This window comes from Branchiostoma lanceolatum, chromosome 8 (genome assembly GCF_035083965.1).
Source record: "Branchiostoma lanceolatum isolate klBraLanc5 chromosome 8, klBraLanc5.hap2, whole genome shotgun sequence".
NCBI classification, from domain to species: domain Eukaryota; kingdom Metazoa; phylum Chordata; class Leptocardii; order Amphioxiformes; family Branchiostomatidae; genus Branchiostoma; species Branchiostoma lanceolatum.
Window position 1 is genome coordinate 4,226,795 of NC_089729.1, and position 19,215 is coordinate 4,246,009.

Consider the following 19,215-nt stretch of genomic DNA (forward strand, 5'->3'; position numbering starts at 1 on the left):
TACACAATAAGAGATCTTCAGCTCTTTCGATTCAAAGCATCCACTCGCATAGTGCCCCAACACTTCAAAATATAGAGATTGACAGGTGCTTCCAGTCTCGAGCTGGAGTTGAAGTCGTTTCCCCCTCCTCTCAGATAACGGTCCAACATCTCAGGGCGTCTGCATGTGTTGCTGAGTCTGTTGTATCAGTCATTGATCCTAGTGACTCTGTCATAATCAGCAACGTTAGTGTCACAGGCGGGAGGACACTTAGTAACTCAGCAGGCATACGGGTGGAGTCTCTGTCCAAGTTATCCCTGAATGGTCTGAAGGCGAGTGGCCGGGATAGCATCCTGCCTCTACGATTGATGTGTGAGGGTGAACAACAGATTCGCGTTCAACCAGGAACACCGCTAATGTTGGCGAGTTACCGTCCAACTGAAACCACAATTGAGTGTACCAAAACGTATGTAACTGAACAAGATCACGTGCTGAGGATACACTTCCACCAGAGGTCATTCTACTCCCAAAACAAACTCCAACTGTACGGATCTGTGCAAGCTGATACTGCTAATCTGCTAGGCCAGTTGAATAGACCAGACCAGAATTTCGAATCAGTAGGAGCCATGACGTTAGTACTGGAGGTCACAAATGGAGGCCAGGCAGACTTCATCGCTAAGATTGAAGCCACACCAGAACACGGTGAGCCTTTTGTTTATGGTTCTTATTCCTTTATTTATAGACTTTCCTAACTCATCAATTTGTGGCCCTTGATTTTCTATGAAGATAGCATTAATCGTTAAACTAATCAATTTACAGATTCACCGGATACTACGTTTTTGGAACCCACCCTGGCTATCGTCAACTCAGTGTCAACAAACAACGCATACGGCTTGAAGTTAACCGGGGGTATAGGTAACCTCACCATTGAAAACAGTGAAACACCTAGCAATTCCTATGGTTTGGACATAGATCAATGGACCGGAAATGTTGCGATTAGCCAATTCACAACTGTACAAGCGTCCACTAGGGGGATTCGTCTGTCATCCATGCAAGGAACAGCCACACTTTTGGATGTAGACGCATTGGCTTCCAGTAACGAAGCCGTACAATTTGACAGCAACACCGACGGCGCACATTACTTTGTGAAAAATGCGACACTAAAGAGCATTAACAACATTGGCATGGTTGTTGAAATGCGAGGTAACAACAGTCAGCTCCATCTGGACGACGTGCGGTTCCTGGAGAGTGAACGAGGCGGCGCTCTCATTAATGGGCAGACCAGTGGTGTACAGGAAACAGGCGTGACTGTGGTAAACAGTGCCTTCCAGGGGAACAAAAGATTCGCGCTCCAAATTTCAGGAACAGCATCAAAAGTTGATATCTCGAGAAATACATTTGAAAGGAACGTTTGCCCTCACGCGGGAGTGTTAGTGTTGAGCGCCGTAGCAGAGACACAAAATATCAGTGCTAACAAGTTCACTCAAAACAATGCGCGACGCACTATTCATTCCAGCAATTTAGAATGGTCGAACAATATTCGAGATTCAGAATCTGTGGTCGATGATAATATCTTCAGCGACAATTTCTACTCCTACGAAGACACCGATGGAAACTTCCAACACGACAACAACATCAGGAACACCTCCTGTACCCTCCAGTTTGACGGATATCGACGTGCCATCCGTTTCCATCGTAACGTGTTGGAGAACCCCAGTGTCGATCATGAAGTGTGCAGCAACATACCGTCACGAAGTGCGGAAAACTTCGTGGATGGGCGATTCAACTGGTGGGGCACAACGATACAGGATAGCATTAGGGACTCCATCTTTGACTTTGACGACCACAACGACCACGCAGCTGTGGCATATCTACCGTACCTCACAAGCAGTGACGTCAAAATCGTCCCTCCGACCAATCCGGTGAGCAACGTCGACATGCCGCTACCGCTGCTAGGTGGGCGACTGTACAGTGACCTGCACTTGACTCGGAACAACAGTCCATACACTCTGACCTCCGACTTGACCATTCTACCAAACGTGACGCTGACCATAGACCCGGGTGTTGAAGTACAGGCCTATCCGTGCGTCGGTCTGCTCAATCTGGGAACGTTGGTCGCAAACGGAACAAAGCAGCAGCCGATAACCTTTGGCCCAAGTTTAAACACAACTACTCATGTTTCCCCCGTTAAATCCAGTTTGTTTAGGCTAACTGATGGAATATACCCATGGGAGGGGCAACTTGAAGGGTTTCACGACGGGCGTTGGTACAATGTGTGCACAGGTTATTTCAACAAAGAGGAAATGGAAGTCCTCTGTCGCGATTTTGGATACGGCCCACCGTTAGATACCCACTCTTATTCTCTAAGTCGTGACGTGGACTCGGTAAGAATTATTTCTTATTCCTACTTCGACTGTCAGGGAGACGAGGAAAAGCTGATCCACTGTTACAAACGTGAGTCGTCTGTCTTCTCCCGGCTACAGTGCTTTAGCGGGTATTTCGTTCGATGTTCACCGATATCCACTCATTCAACGCTGCTAGATACAACTTGCTCATCACATGCATGGGGTGGGCTACGGATGGCAAGTGACGAATCGTTTGTCCTCAACCATGTCCAGCTATCAGGCAGTGGGACTTTGCATTCCAAAACTGCATCTGGTCTGTCCATTGAAAAGGTGGGAGGACGTGTTTCTAACGTGCTCATCAAGAATTGCACTGGGTCTGGTCTGGAAATATTTGGTCCCGGCTCAGAAACTTCAGTCATCAACTCCGAGATTCACCAGTGCCAGGCTGATAATGGCATAGTCATCTACGGGACTCAGGGTGATGTCCATGTCAGCAGAGCCAGGGTCATAGACAACAGCTTTGTCACCGGAGGCGTCTCTCTTTTTCCGTGGGAAGCATACGTTAACAGAGAAAACTTTGAAAACGTCATTGGAATTTGCGACTCGGAGGAAGATCTGTTCCTTACAGCCGGTGCCTACTTTGTGTATGAGACGAAAAAGACCGGCAACAGTCAATGTGTGAAGCACATCCACGCAGGGATAGGACAGGACATACACTTGAGAGTTATTGTAGCAAGGTTCAAACCATACTCGTCCAAGTTGCGTGTGTATTCGGACAAAAACCAACAACAATTCCTTGGGGAAGTTAACTATCGGGATCCTCAACACAACATGGTCTTCCATTCAACCGACGTCATCAGTCTGAACGTCCAGCTGTCGTCAAATAGAGACGATGAGGACGTGTACTTGGAACTTCAGATCGCCAGGTCTTCAGGTGAGTGTTGTCGCTGTTTTATTTCATGTGTCATACCCGAGATATAGTCGGCAGAGTTGCAAAAATGCTTTGAAGCGACAAGATCACTCCTTTTGTTGGTCGCAAAGGTCACATGTACTATCATGCACCTAGGTTACTTATAGCTTTTTTTCATCTTTCTACTTGGTTTCCAGCTCCTGCAAGGCGCACGATTACAGACAGTGTTTTCAGCAACAACAATGGCACAGTGGTCAACATCACAACTCTGAGTGAGACAGAAGTAGCAATTTCGCGAACCAGTCTCACGGCAAACACGCCACGAAATGGTGAAGATTTACAAGCCACTATCTTCTTGAATACCAGTGACATCCACTGTACGATCCATAACAACTACTTTCTCGACAACTCCATTAAAGGACTTGTCGGTAGAAATTTGGGTAGTAGTGCGTTGGCTCTTGTTCACAACACTTTTGACACGAACCACGGTCAAGGGTCAGTCGACCTCACCAACGATGGCACAGGAGACTGCCAAGCGCTAATCGTAGGAAACGACTTTGTCTCCAATGATGCTTCGTCAGACTTTAGCATCATTGCCCTGGGAAAGACAAGGGGAACTGTCAAGAAAAACAGATTTGAGCACAATACGGCTTTGTACGTCGTAGACTGGCAAGTCCGTGAAAATAATCGTCAAAGTCAGATTTTTAGTCACAACCGTCTGGAGCACAACAACGGACAGAGGCCGGGGTACAAGCATACCGTCGCCGTGTCGGGTCCCGACGTCCAGCTCCATCAGAACGTCCTCATCAATCCCGCGAACGACGCGGAACTCATCGCTCTGAACACATGGTCATCCGCCCACGTAGATGCCACAAACAATTGGTGGGGTTTTAATCAGTCCGCCGTAATCGCTGAGAGAATCAGAGACAGCAGAGACCGGCCAGAGCTTCCAGATGTCCTGTTCGAGCCATTCCTTCAGGAGGATCCTGAAAAGGGTAAAGAAATTACAACTATTTTGGAATGTTAGCAATTATAAAGGCTGCAGCTGATTTCAATATTCACACACGTTCATGTAAACTTCATATTTTTGTGATGATTGCTACATCTTCACGTCTGTCTGTTTGTTAGGAGTCTGTCGTTATCCGTGGTTCCAGGATGATGAAGAACAGCTTGGATACTGCTATCTGTACAAAGGTGCGGCTCGGACATTGATCGATGCCTGGGACTCCTGCAAGGTGCATTAAAACCTTTTTGTAATGTGTGCGATAGAAGATGATCGGATTCACTCTAGATGGATTGCTATATGATGACTTAATGAATTCAAATTAAGTTCGATTCATGTTGATGTGCTATTGATGTTGGCAGGTTTAGAAATAAGCCAATACAATCAGCATTTTAACGTGATGTTATGATGTTCTCTTTCAGGAACAATACGCACAGGTAGTGATGAAGGCCTCAGATAAGGAGTTGCACTTTTTGAGTGCTGCATTGCAGAGAGAAATGGACGATGTCAAATCCGCGCTAGAACCGGAGCCATTTTGGGCGGATCAGGAGGTAAGCAGGATTCGGCATGCGCATGTATATCAATTTTGTGTGAGATATGGGCAGTCATCAATGAATGTTAGACAACAGAATACACGTTAATAACAGATTGGTTGCATTCTTTCAGCTCTCCAGTGCCGAACAGGCATGTTGGGTATATCGACAAAACGCAGGTGTCAGCGATGTCCTCACGGCACAGTGTGATTCCCGCTATCCGTTCTTCTGCAAGCTGCCTGTTGGTGAGTAGAATACGCAATGCCAATGGGGTGCATAGTAAATGCGTTCTGATTACGTTATTGATTAATAGGCATGTTAGATATAGGTATTGTATTGAAAAGTATTGTTGAACATCTGGATAGAATAGCAGCATGTGTGAACAGTGTGGTTCATCTGATGGGGTGAAGGAAATTCATTGTTTGCAATTGATGAGGTACATATTCAATATCCTCCAGCACGCGGCTGTCTTAACGATTGTTCCCAAAACGGCGTCTGCCTTGAGACGACCTGTTACTGTGACAGAGGCTGGAGTGGGTCGGACTGCTCCCAGCCCAACTGCCAGGCTCGCGACGATTGCGGTGAATTTGGCGTGTGTGTCGGGCCTAATGTCTGCAGGTGTAGGAACGGTTGGCAGGTAACAATTTGCATTTTAATCATTGTTTCACCAAATTACCTAATGATTCTAGTGTACTCTTCCCTTACGCAAGGTCAAAACACATTTCAATTATGTATGTATCAATGTTTTGTATGCAGATGAACAGTACTAAATCAATATATTTGGAATTTACTACTATATCAAACAGCATCTTGAAAGTGCTCTGTAGGCAAACAAATGTGTTAAGGACAAAGGATAATATTTTAGCATTGATCATAATCTAAATGACCTTTGAATTTGTAACATGACTGGCTACTCCTTAACTCCGTAGGGACGTGGGTGTACTGTAAGTTACTGCAGCAGGTTCGGCACGTGTAAGTCCTGTGTCCAGTCCGTGGGCTGTGGGTGGTGTGACCAGACTCAGTCCTGTCAATCTGGCCTGTACGGCGGACCTGACGTCATACCCTGTCCTACATGGTTCTACCACAACTGCTTCACTGTCGGCAACAAAGGTCTATGTTCGGACGACATAGAGGTATGCGAAAAAAACTTCGCCTTTGATATATGGATAATATAGAATAAACTAGTTGTCAAATTCAATGCTTTGTCTGTGATATTTTTCCCAGCAGAAATTTTCAAGCTATAGCCCAGTTCCTAAAGTATCACCATTATCTACCATTGACGGTTACTAATAGGAAGTGGTATAAGAACTGAACTGGGTTTTCAATTGATCGTTGGGTTTCTCTTCTTTACCACAGATTGTTGACTGTGAATATCGGCAGTGTAACTCGTCCCTGTCTACCACTACTGTTGAGTCGTGTCTGAAGTGCCAGGATGTGGAAGGATGTTTTAAGGACACGGTGGGTTGGTTATATTCATTCAACCATGACGTTCAACTATAAATTTGAACATATTCCTACATAACTATTTTGTAGTGTTATCTGGGCTTTACGATATAGTCACCCCAACATGTCTTTACATTTTATTGTCTCAACATTGAACAGAACCTGTGCCAAGAATGAAAAATACGGCTAGAACGACATCGACGTAATTTTTTGTTTCCAGGAGGACGGATACTGTAAAGTCTGGGACCAGAGCCGATGCCCGAAGGGTTTTGTCTACCCCCTGTACAACGACACGACGCGCATTGAGAAGGTCCTGACAGGTCACAACGTGAAGTACGTCCCGTCAGATGGCGCCCCTCTGTACCACTGTCAGGTCCGCTTCTCGTCCTGGGGAGCTACCCTGTTCATCCAGGAGGGAGAGCTGGACGTGCAGCTCGGCCAGGTGCTGTCCAGTCCTCAGGCGGGCGGCGTGCTGCACAAGGTCGAACAGGTTGTGGCTGAAGGTACGTTGGATTATGTGGCACATGTTATACATACATACGACTGATTTGCTTGTAGCTAGTACATTTAGTTCTCTTTTACTTTACATTCCTCACTTTTCTGTTGCTTCTGTTTTCATTAGGAGCCTACACTCTAGTCGCTGCGCATCCTGCCACCCTGGAGGACATGTTCAACTACGCGGACTTCAGCCAGAGGGTCCGACTTGAGCCAGTCGTGGACTTCAGCACTATGGAACAGGAACCGCCACTTTCTGTCATACAGAACGTGATCCGAGGGAACGGAACGTTTCAAGGAGATAACGCGCACGTGATAAATCCTGGTAAGTCGCACAAAACAACAACAAAAACAAACAAAAAAATTGTAACAATAACCACCTGCCCCTACGGCCTTAAAATACTTTTTTTTACAAACTTTTGAAATGATTAGAATCACAGTTTACTATCGAGCTTTAGCAACGTTTCTTCTCTTCAGATGTGACGGTGTACAAATGTGTGGGACCCGGAGGCAGGCTGCGCCTGGTCGTCCATGAGAGTGACCCAAACCTGCCTGACATCACAGTCGGTGACGTCATCGTGGGGAACCACAGTAACGGGATGCTGGAGTTCGTGACCAGCCTGTCCAACACAGCCTTCGGTACCGTCATCCAAACAAACCTCGCGGACTGCTCTGGAGGGATATACAGGTATATCTGTATCTTAAGCAAATTGCATAAGAATGTTTTCACATTCTTCTATTTCACTTGCATTGTATCAGCATAACTATCAGCTGAAATAATCTATATCATTTCCTTTTTATCAAGATTCTTAGGAGGTAAGGTATTCTACCTTTTTTAAACAGTATTCTCGAGCGGTTTCCGACCGTGAGTGGACACGACGTGCCCCCTCCCCTGTCCTGCTCGGGCGGCCCCACAGGTGAGACCGGGCTGCTGATTACCGAGGCACGGGATCTCCTGCTGCAGCAGGGCAGAGTGGTGGTCGGCAGGAAAACGGGCAGGTTCGCCGCAAAGGTACGCAGACTGCTTCTGTTATGGAATCCATCATGTCTGTTACAATCTATTGCCAGAGTTTCGTATGTAAGACAGATTACCAAAAATGACATAAAAGCTTTGTATATAATAAATGTTTTTTGGGACCTGGTTTCTTCTGTTATAGATAGGCTCTTTGGCGAAGAGATTGGTCAAAATGATTTATAGAAATTATAGCATCGCTGTTAGATGATAAATGTATCAACCTTACCGAACTGTCATTTAATTTTTACACTGTTATAGGTTCTGTCCAAACGCGTGGCCCCGGGCTCTGGGTTCATTGTCATGGATGTCGAGCCCATAACCATAGACGCCTCACAAAGATCTCCTGGTGTCTTGAGATGGGACAATGCAATGAGATGGGACAGTGCAATGAGATGGGACATAGCTGGTGAAGATGTCGTTATGGTAAGTAAAGGACAGAAGTTGCTTTGTAACCTACCCCACTTCTTCCTTACATCACAAGCTTACTGTCACCAAAAAAATAAAGACCATAGCTTGTCCGGCACAAAAGATAAGAAACCGAGAGTTGTGCTGCAGTACCTAGGTCACACACCATGGGGCCCCGAATAGATCTTGACTTTCTTCTTCCCAACACCTACCAACATACCAAATATCATCACAATCCATGCAGTCTTAAATTATGCTGGCAACAAAATATGGAATCACCCACCCATCCGCCCACAGACAAGCGACCAAACAGACAGACAGGCAGGCCAAAATCTATAAATGTACCTCCAATTTTCATGTCGAGAACAATCCTACCTGAAAATAGTGGTACTGACATGTTTTCCTGAATGAAATTAGACCAGCTCATTCCAACTCACTGCGAGCGTCAACGCAAGCTTCACTGCGGACATCGGCCTGTCCAACACCCTGTCTACGGTAGGGTACCGCCGGAGGACGCTTGAGAAATCTGAAGTCCAGTTCATTGGAGGGAATGTAGACATAGAACTGGCAGGGGAAGCAGAGACATTCCGAGGGTAAGAAAAATCTAGTTCTTATGATTGATGTATATGCAAAGGTATATTTGATATGCTTGTAACTTAAGAACTTACAGTAATATTGTATATCCTTTGTGTATCTCCCTGTAGATTTAGGAGGGCTTACAGTGGTAGCCTATCGCTACAAACAAATAAAGAGAAGGTGCGAGTCTGCATCATGGACGACGTCTGTATCCCAGGGGAGAAGTGGGCTTCGGTCTCCATGGAATATGCCTTACATGCATCGGTAAGACCTTTTTATTAGATTGATTTATCTGTTATTTGACTTTTCAAACACGACGTTTCAGCTTTTATGAATTCCAACCTCTGTTTAAGACGTTTGAAACCCATGAGTGACTATAAGAGCGACATAGCAATGCATTTAATAATCTAAAACGTAAAGACAGTGACCCTTGTATCAAGCCATTAATCTAGTACTTGTATATTCTAAACATTAGTCAGCGGGAAACATGACGATGGCTTTAAAAATCAAGATTTAAAAAGAAATCTTGAAAGAAATGTTGATAGTGCTTTCTAAGATTGATACAAAAGTAGTTCTGTGGGTATAAATTCAGACCGTATTCTGACAGTATTTCATGTATCTAGTTAAAAATGGCATGTATTGTTTTTCTTTTATTTTCTATAAATTTTGTATATCTTGAACAACAGTCAGCTGGAAGCATGAAGATGACCAGTACTGTGACGAAACCAGACATCGACGCTTCTGCAGGAAGGAGTCCACAAGATGGCAGCCAGTGGTTTCAGTTTGACCAGAATGAGGAGGCGGTTAGATTACTTCCTTGTTTGAATGTTCACTATTGGTTATGGCATCTTGATTGCAATATACGTACATTTGTCTCAATTATCTACCTCCTATTCATGCTCATACCCAAAACACAGACTTTTAGTTTCAATGATGTATGCAAAGATATTTATTTGCCAATTTCATTCCGCATCAACAGCATTGAGAACCCCAACTTGATTTGTAAATAGGATAAGTAACAATTTGACCATGTATCATTTTTAACGTGTATGCAACAGTCCTCATCAAGGATCTCCATAGCCTCATACGAGGGTAAGGCTCTTGAAAGTGACAAGTTTGTTGTCATGGAAATGAGTGCCACACCCACATTTTACCTGGACCTGCCCGTGCGTGACGAATACGAGGTAGACACGGCAACGACAGGACTTAAGCAGCTGTTTGGTAGGTGCTTTCATTGGCTACATTTCCGTTATTCTGAAAACTGTATCCTTATCATTCACTTATGTGCATAAGAAATACCAAAGATTCCCTCTTTAATATCCAGAAATGCATAAAAGAGTAGCGGTACCGGCAGACAGAATTGCAAAATAACAGAGAGGTGTATCTACATCAGGTCACATCGAGGAAGACGTATTCCCGTACGGCATGACGGCGTCTGTCGAAGCTAAGGCTCTCCTGAGGACGTCCATAGAGACATGCTCGCAGGAATGTCCACATGCTGATCGACCACAACGGGTGGGGGTGACGTCACAGTTAGAGCATCTGAAGGGACGGCTTGATGTCGACCTGACCACGGTGGTCCACTCACAAGAAAAGGTCTGGAGAGATGGAACATGGATTGAATCAGACCTGTAAGTTGTCAAAAGTGATACTGAGTTTAGCGTTAAATAGACGAATAAATGTTTTTCCTATTGTTGGTAAAAATAATTGTTCATTTCCTTGAGCTATAACCCTACAAAAAACACGTCTTTGGTTCAAGTGGATTTTAATGTGTATTATCACCAGGTATTGTGCAGCCCAGACTACTGACATCAGCACTTGCGACCAAGTTTGTTCCTGTAGCGGTGTCGCTTCCCTGCCACACCCTGCCGACACAAGCGTCTGTCAGTGTCCCTGTACCTGCTCAGATGGCACCGTTAGCTTCAGGGTGAACACTATTAACTCTGCACTCCAGTAATGTACTCTAAAAAGCATGCACCACACCAATAAATTGTCTATGTTTTAGAAAGTTTGTAACTAATGGGTAGCAACACCGTGCTCGTGGATGATACAAAGTTATCTTCGTCAAGGTAGTAATAAATGATAACTTGATAATCTTACATGTAGAATTTTAAGGTGAAAATAAGTATAACACGAACTAACATCGTGTACATCGCTATACGCTGTTTTGTATCTTCTACAGCACCCCGACATCCCAGGCGGTGAGTGTAACTGTGAGCGGTGTCCAGACGGGTCTATGAAGGTCCCGGATGAGGAAGGCCGGCTCCGCTGCCCGTGTCTGTGTGCCGACAACAGCACCAGGGAGATGATACCGGACGGTGGGGGCAAATGTGACGTAAGCACCGTTATCTACTCAATACTTTATTACTAGGAAGTATTAGATTTTACCAGCATTGCTCACTTAACATTATCAAGGTTAGTCATAGATTCATTTCCTATTTCGTGCCGTCAAACGAATGATTGAAACTGTCTTTCACGTGTTCTTCAGTGTTCATGCCCATGTGCAGACGGCAGCAGTGACGTCATCGCGGCAGATGGCAGCTGCCCGTGCAGGTGCACCTGTAGAAACTGTCAGGAGTCCGTCCTGGGACCGCACGGCTGTCTCTGTACAGACAGGTCAGGATTCTTACATGTTTATGTGGACCAAAATAGACCGTTACTGTTGTTGGAATGTTATATGATTATTATTACTGTTGTAATATAAGCAACATTTTAAGAGACATACGAAAGCATTTGCGAGGTAAATTCTATCACTTGGACATTTGTAGTTTGCTCAAGTGATTCAGTGATTTTTCGTACGGTATGACCGTGACACCTACAGCCTTTCTGTTGAGATTGAAACATGTATTTGATGGCAATGATATTTCTGGTTTGCCCCTCTAGCTGCCCTGACTGTGAGAATGGAGAGGAGCCGGTGTGGGTGGGCTGTAGCTGCAAGTGTCCACAGAAGACTGAGTGTGGGGCTCCGCCCACATGTGTGGTGGGCAGGATGGGCGTGGACTGTAGGCAGCCGGACTGTAGACCTTGTCAAGGTAAGACTACATCTATGAGGCCAAAGTAGGAAACATTTGTCTGTAACTTGGAACATGCACGAGACAATCTGGTCTCCATCACAGTCTATCTAATATCCTTTTCTTTCTTACAACTATTATTGACTATCATACATGTATCTTTTTCCAGGCTGTTCGGGTAACGGCCAGTGCAGGTCCTCAGCTGACAGCTGTCAATCATCCTGTGTGTGCCACAGCCAGTGGTTCGGGGACTGTTGTCACCTGAGAAGGCCGAGACCTGTAGGAGGAGATCCACATCTTCAGACGCTCGATGGTACTTATCGGTCCATACCTACCAATGTATATCATGTAAATAAATGTATAGTATTTCAGGATGTTGCTTAGTTTCAATGTGGTACCTTATGACAAATACATGTGATTGCTAATGGTCACCATGTTGAGTGGAGCTGATCATTTTCCCAGGTCGTGCATTCGACTACCACGGCATTGGAGAGTTCTGGGATTGCAAAAGTCCAGAGAACGACTTCGGCGTGCAGACCCGCATGTTCGGGTTCAGAGGTGCCTCTCTGATTGGAGCTGCCGCCGTGAAGACAGGGCACAGCGTCGTAACCATAGCAACACCGGAACAAGCTACTGAGAATGACCTTCCGAGTTTAAGGTAGGTACCGGTAACGATCCAAGGAAGACTGCATCCATGAATTTCTCTGGAATAGAAGGTCAGCTTTTGAATCCCAAAATACACAAGTGTCTCAGAATTGGGGTGGAGGGGCTCTCTTGGTCTTAACGAGGCAATATTTCATCCACGACGCAACAATCTGTCTTGATTATGTCTTTCTCTTGTCCCGAGAAATACATAGCCGATGTCCTGCTGCTAAAAGGGTGGTTATGGGATCATTGGGATCAACACTTAGGACAAATGATGTTGGACAGGACAATATGGAGTGATGTATGTACTTATTTAGTCCCGGCCGATGGCCGATAGATGATGATGATGATATGGGCTCATTGGTCTCCCTATGAATTCGGGCTAGGCTCATATTTCTTACTTATATCTAGGATCGACGGCAAAGTCCAGCCCATCAGCTCGGGACAGACGCACGCTCTGAACAACGGCACAGTTCATCTTCTGGTGGAGATCCCGAATGCCGCCGTGTCCCAGTCCGGAGAGGTTGTACTGTTTTCATTCACCTTTGAATCAGGTAAGGACATCTCATTATAGCTTTACTTGTAAACTTGAACAGCACATGAATGCTTGTTGATTGTGGTTAGCGAGTATCAACGTACGAGGTCACTAATTTTCTTCTACTTTTAATTGTCCAGGAGCATCGGTTGCATTTGACATCCGGTTCTCGCCCAAGATGGGCCGTCAGTACCTGAACGTCATCTTCAGTCCGACAGCAGGTTTTAAAGAAAAGACTCAGGGACTATGCGGGTACATGGACGATGACGAGGACAACGACTTCACAGGACCGGACGGAACCTTACACGGGGATGCGCCGTCATTCGCTGAGTCATGTACTAGACTACAATAAAATTATGATTTTTTAAATACAATGATGAGATATCAATGTGTCCTAATACTTGACAAAGCTGCATGATATACAACATAATCATATCCTAAAATGTGATTACCATATAGGGCGCATTATCACCACACACCACGGGTCTGGCCTACTGGGTTCCTGGTCCTGGGACTCTTCCAACTTCCACCCCGACGACGTCATGGATAACACATATACCGACCAAAGTTACAAACCGACACTTGGATTGGATGGACCCACACCTGAGCAACGGAAGGCGAGTTTTTGATGAACACACAGTTTCCCCATTTTCCTTAGTCACATACATGATTTAGGATTTAGGATTTATCTTATCAAGACACTCAAACTGTGAAAATGTTTTCACACAGGTGGCAGAAGAGACCTGCGCGCAGCTCGGTTTGTCAGGTGTTCTTCTGGAAGAATGCATATTTGATGTCGTCATTACAAACGACACGACCTTCTCCCAACAGGAGGTTTTCAAACTCGGTACGTTGGATAGTGGTTGTTTCTATCGCATGTGCATCACTGGCATTTTAAACATCGATAACATGTTGTGCTGTTTACAATCTTTATATAAACTGTTATCAAAGATTTGAACAAACCAGTTGTTGTCATCTGTACAGGGTGCCCCTCTCAGTGCTCCGGTAGAGGGCGCTGTGTGAACAGCACCTGTGAGTGCATGCCGGGCTGGTCCGGTCCGGACTGTGACGTAGGCAACTGTACGGACTGTTCTGAAGAACACGGGAAGTGCGTCCTTGGGTTCTGCCAGTGCCAGCCGGGATGGGAGGGAACAAGCTGCTCCCAGCGTGGTACTCATCATCAATTAGATATTTTCGGATGAATGCGATTATTATTGTAATGCCATTTTAATTTGAACATATAACATAGAACTGATGAAAAACCGAAAAAGATAAGACATAATCTGTGTTTGTTATCCTTTGATAACTAACATATATTTTCTCCCTCCATCTATCTCGTAGCAACGTGCCATGCACTTAACAACTGTACCGACGAGCAACATGGGTTATGCGTGAAAACAAACATATGTGCGTGCGTCCCCGGATACATAGGTAATTGTAATACTCATATATTCATGTTTATTAAACTATTGATTTCAATTTCTATACATTACAAGAGAACACCACAATTAATGAGCCGAAAATATTCAGAATTTTATTGTACGATTTTTGCCTTGTGCTATAAATCATACTTAACAGGTACGGACTGCAGTGAGATCCCGACCTGTTACAAGACGGACAACTGTACCTCCCGCGGAGCCTGTGTGGATCACGACACGTGTCTGTGTGACGAGGACTATACGGGAGACAAATGTGACAAGTTTTCCTGCAGGAATCTTGACAACTGCACAGGTAACTAGCAGCTATGTTTTTGCAGGGCATTTCTGTTTTGACAGAAGGCGCTAATACCATCAGACTCAGAGGGGGTGGAATCTGCCATCTCTGATTGTTCTTTTCATTGAATTGTTAATTTAGAATAACAGACCTATAAGACTGTGACATCTGGCGAATACAATATTCTGGTTTTTTGTGTGACTGTACAGGACATGGGCGCTGTGTGGACATTGACGTCTGTGCTTGTGACTGGGGCTGGACCGGAAGTTCGTGCGCCGTACCTGACTGCCCATTGGTCAACCACTGCTCCCGTCATGGAGACTGTGTCGCGCCAAACCTGTGCCGCTGTTACCCGGGGTATGACGAGAAGGACTGCAGTCTCGTGCAGACCTGTCCTGAGCTGAACAACTGCAGCAGTAACGGGATTTGTGTCAGAAACGAGTCGTCAGGGAATCATACGTGCAGGTACATGTCATTGTCGAGTATTCTTACACAATCAAATTTTTTCACAGCGTTACATTGATGGGAGCTTTGATATATATCGCGCATTGTTTTGGATATGGAGATCAAGACTTGCAGTGAAAGTTGCAGAGCATGCTGCAGTTGAAATCAAAGGAAGGAATTTGTATGAGAAAGGGTATAAATGTACATTGAATAGCTAATAATCCTATGGCCGTAGCCGTGCGAGATAACAGAATTCTGTGCATTCTTTAAAATCACAGGTGCTTCAAGGGTTATGACAAGGATGACTGCAGCAGACCTGACTGCTCCGGCCGGAATGACTGTTCAGGCCGCGGTGTGTGTGTGGAGCCCATGCTGTGTGAGTGTGACAAGGGGTACGGCGGCGTCAACTGTACCGACTTCACCTGCCGGCAGAACAACTACTGTTCAGGTAATCATCGATCTATTCCCGGTTGGGAAGGTTATGATATTTGCAAAATTTCAGTACTATGTTGGAACCTATAAGCCATCTATGTTCAGTCTCTAGATTATGATAAACTTATCATGTATTGGGGTTTCCCTGTGTTTTTATTTTTAGGACACGGAGAGTGCACTGACTATGACGTCTGCACCTGTCACACGTCATGGTCGGGAGAGGCGTGCACCATCCCAGACTGCACTGCGTTGAGCAACTGTTCCAGCCGGGGAACGTGTCTCGCACCCGACACCTGCACCTGCTACCCTGGGTACGAGGGAGACGGCTGTGAGTTAGAAAGCGCGCCAAATGTTCATCGTCCCAACTTTACCCAAGACATCTACAGGATCCAGGTCGTAGAGAACACTCCAGTCGGAACGGTAGTGGCAACAGTGCGAGCGGCTGACAACGATACTGGTATAAACGGGGAGGTGAAGTACAGGGCGGTTGAGCTCACCAACACTACAGCACTGACCTTAGTTCCCGGGACAGCGGACATTGCGACAACCATGGAGCTAGACTTTGAAGCCATCGGAGGCAAAGAGTTCGAGTTGATCGTGGAAGCCATAGACGGGGGCGCGCCGACACTAACAGGAACGGCTACGGTTGTTATGACGGTTACAGACGACAATGACAACATCCCTGCGCTGAACATAGCTGAAGAGTCCGAAGTACATGTTGTGTTGAGCACTCCTATTGGTCACGAAGTTATCACCATAAACGCAAGCGACCACGACGTATCTGCGTCCTTCTCTAACGTGACATTTAGTCTTGCGTCAGCGAACGATTTCTTTGTAATTGACGAAATGAACGGACGCATTCAAGTACAACGTGCCCTACAGATAGGCACGTATCCACTGGAAGTTGTGGCGAGTGATGGCGGCTTTCCAGCAAAGGCGCGAAGAGCGACAGTTCGAGCCGTTGTTTCACGCATAAGCGTGAACACACCTCCTGTCTGTCAGCCACAAAACGGCCCCGCTCATCTCTACGCGGACATCAGCAAGCCCGGTGACGTCGTCACGACTGTGTCTGCACTTGACCATGACGTTGGACCAGCTGGCGATCTTCGGTACAGCATCAGTGATAGAAAGGGTAACCTGTCAAGTGAGTTTCAGGTAGATTCCACCACGGGGAATATCTTATTGGCAACCACACTAAACCATTCTTCTGTCAATATCTCCTTCGTGTCGCTGACCGTGCTCGCTACGGACCTGGGCACGCCACCATTAGACTGCGACCTGCGGGTGAACGTCGTGATCACGAAGGACCAGTCGCCGCCTGTCAATGTCACGTTCCCGCCAGAATGGTTCACCACACCGATGGACGGCAGTCTGCCTACAACAACCGTCCAAGGCCTCAATACAACCGCCCAAGACGTCAATACAACAAGCCAAGACCTCAATACAACAAGCCAAGGCCTCAATACAACAGGCCAAGATCTCAATACAACCATCCAAGACCAAATCGGCACTGCCGTTGAGACAAATGAAGGAGTAACTTCACCCACCACAATTGGTAAGTCATCTAACATGAAAAGAAGAAGAAAACTACAGCAACTTTCGTAAGGTCTTCTTCAACTGTACATCTAACAATTAAACAAGTGAAAAAGATGGATTAACCTAGTATATATGAATAGATCAACATATTGAGTATGTCATGTAGCTTTCATGGTCAAACAAATGAACAGGGGTACTCAAACTATCATTTGTTCTTCTCGAGTTTTTCTACATCTGATACATGTATCATAGGCAACCTGTTTGTTACAAAATCCATCGCCTACTGAGTGTAGATATAGTATAGACGAATGTAGGCGTGCTATTCCCCCGTCTGCTGCGTTTTAAAGCGCATGTAAGTAGTCAACAGACACACTACTTCGCGTCCTTTATTTGCAACATAGTGTTTCCTAATGCCTAAATAACAGACCAAATTTACGTTTGTAGGTGCCATACCAGCCCAGCTGACAAACTGGTACCAGCGACCGGAGTACATCGGCGCCATAGCGGGGGGCATCGTGGGCGTGTTACTTTCGACGGCTGTCCTCATCTACGTCATCAAGCGTAGGAATCCCAGCGCCAAAGTCCTACCGGAGGAAGAGAAAGAAGAAGAGCCCCGACCGAAAACACCAAACCGTAAAGAACGGTCGCCCCAAGCTTGGGTGACTCCCGGTCCGGCTCCCACCAGCACAGTTTATAACAACCGGGCCTTCCGGTCATATCCCGCCGAAGCGGTCTTGACATAATTAAGTGTTTGTTTTTGTAGAGGTTGGTTATATGTTAACGCTTTTTTTTTGCTTCGTCGGTTGTTCTTTTACTACAGTGTGAAGTGTGCTTGAGTTTGCTGTGTGAAGTAGAAGAACAGAGCTCCGAACATAGAACTAGACGTGTGTGCACATAAAAACTTACAAAACAAATATAGTGAATAAATGAATGATAGAATGTACAATGTATCTTCTTTGCGATCAATCCATTCTTATCATATGCATGATCATCTGGGTACTTCATATGTACTTTTTTTGAGAAAGGACTTAGATGTATTTTCACTTTAGATGAAAATGAATGAAAATGATAAAAAGTATAATTGTTGACATCAGTCATCTATACAAAATGCATGTTCTTTCGGATGCTTCATGTTGTACATAAAATACATAAATCTAAGGTTTTCTTAAATGCAAATGAATGTGAATGAAAACCTATCATAATCACAAGATGTTCAAGTGCGTAGACCAAATCAAATACACATGTAAATAAGATCCTCATTAGGAAAGCATTCAAATCTGAGTAATGTGCAAGACGACAGATCGGTCAACTTTTTTTTAATTTAGCCTTATATGATATAACGTTGGGTAACCTAAATTCGGGATTTTTACGATAATGGTTGACTGAAATCAATCTAGCAGAACAATAAACCATCCTTTTTTTCTATTATTCTGTCAGTATCATGTACTATCTTTGCACTAATCATAAATATGGTAGATTTTGTCTCTAGTCGTGCTGACACCATAATATTTCAACTTGAAACTACCGTCCGCCGCACACACAATTACGGTGCTGTCGGACAGGGGGGCACATTAATTCGGGAGAGAAGATTCGTCTTGAATATCTTACCGCTAATCACATTTTAATCAGCAGCTATTCGTTCCATCCTTGGCTTGAGGAGAGTGCTATGGATATAGACGTGTCCAAGTAAAAAAAAATACAAGAAAAAACGGCCGTACCGCACACATCAGGCCAGTTCGGGTACAACCCGTGTGTTGAGTCGGTAGAACTTCACTCAAAGTCGGCCCATCGTCATCATCGGGCAACGTGTAACGTTACATTATTCATGGCAAGTTAGCTGGATGCCGTAGCAATGGTAATACTACTATGTCCATGTGTTCCTTGTTGTGTTATGAGCAAACTTTGAGGAAAATATCTTCCTCAGTCCACTATCACACGCAGCATTTAGACAAAAAAGTGTTCCTCACAAACCTTTGTCGTCTGCTTGACAACAGGATTCTGGTTAACAATATGGCGGCGGGAAAATACACGTGCCGTAGGTTGTAGCAACAGAGAGGAGTTTTGATGATTGATCACACTTAGAATCCAGTTGCAGGTTAGCAAAAGAGATTGTAATAAGTTGTCTTGTAAATAATTGTGTTGAGCAGGAAGCGGATGTGACATTTTTCTTATAAACCAGCCGACAACCATGTTGT

General features: G+C 45.1%; 2 protein-coding genes across 2 annotated transcripts; both read left to right on the plus strand.

Moving 5' to 3' along the window:
* The first annotated feature begins 835 nt into the window (after nucleotides 1-835).
* LOC136440761 (protein bark beetle-like) lies at nucleotides 836-10,102 on the plus strand. Its single transcript, XM_066436864.1, has 17 exons — nucleotides 836-3,258; nucleotides 3,432-4,229; nucleotides 4,363-4,469; nucleotides 4,660-4,788; nucleotides 4,904-5,015; nucleotides 5,229-5,407; nucleotides 5,700-5,903; nucleotides 6,127-6,228; nucleotides 6,434-6,716; nucleotides 6,836-7,033; nucleotides 7,186-7,396; nucleotides 7,552-7,720; nucleotides 7,982-8,146; nucleotides 8,546-8,721; nucleotides 8,833-8,968; nucleotides 9,391-9,507; nucleotides 9,763-10,102. Exons 1-17 carry the CDS (start codon nucleotides 1,029-1,031, stop codon nucleotides 9,994-9,996), a joined length of 5,550 nt encoding a protein of 1,849 aa, XP_066292961.1. The 5' UTR covers nucleotides 836-1,028; the 3' UTR covers nucleotides 9,997-10,102.
* On the plus strand, nucleotides 10,094-18,111 carry LOC136440507 (uncharacterized). Its single transcript, XM_066436557.1, has 18 exons — nucleotides 10,094-10,335; nucleotides 10,490-10,631; nucleotides 10,887-11,039; nucleotides 11,193-11,320; nucleotides 11,588-11,736; nucleotides 11,885-12,028; nucleotides 12,178-12,373; nucleotides 12,772-12,914; nucleotides 13,036-13,230; nucleotides 13,355-13,512; nucleotides 13,625-13,742; nucleotides 13,880-14,065; nucleotides 14,237-14,326; nucleotides 14,474-14,626; nucleotides 14,818-15,073; nucleotides 15,331-15,500; nucleotides 15,648-17,039; nucleotides 17,465-18,111. The coding sequence occupies exons 1-18, from the start codon at nucleotides 10,130-10,132 to the stop codon at nucleotides 17,761-17,763; spliced, it is 4,278 nt and encodes a 1,425-aa protein (XP_066292654.1). The 5' UTR covers nucleotides 10,094-10,129; the 3' UTR covers nucleotides 17,764-18,111.
* The last annotated feature ends 1,104 nt before the right edge of the window (nucleotides 18,112-19,215 follow it).

Bases quoted from the DNA above. Each gene is read 5' to 3' on its own strand.
- LOC136440761 (XM_066436864.1), top strand. From the start codon at position 1,029: ATGCAAGGAACAGCCACACTTTTGGATGTAGACGCATTGGCTTCCAGT. The intron at 5,016-5,228 runs GTGAGTAGAATA...AATATCCTCCAG, and splicing joins CTTCTGCAAGCTGCCTGTTG to CACGCGGCTGTCTTAACGAT. The intron at 8,969-9,390 runs GTAAGACCTTTT...CTTGAACAACAG, and splicing joins AATATGCCTTACATGCATCG to TCAGCTGGAAGCATGAAGAT.
- LOC136440507 (XM_066436557.1), top strand. From the start codon at position 10,130: ATGACGGCGTCTGTCGAAGCTAAGGCTCTCCTGAGGACGTCCATAGAG. The intron at 11,040-11,192 runs GTAAGCACCGTT...CGTGTTCTTCAG, and splicing joins ACGGTGGGGGCAAATGTGAC to TGTTCATGCCCATGTGCAGA. The intron at 12,915-13,035 runs GTAAGGACATCT...TTAATTGTCCAG, and splicing joins TTCATTCACCTTTGAATCAG to GAGCATCGGTTGCATTTGAC.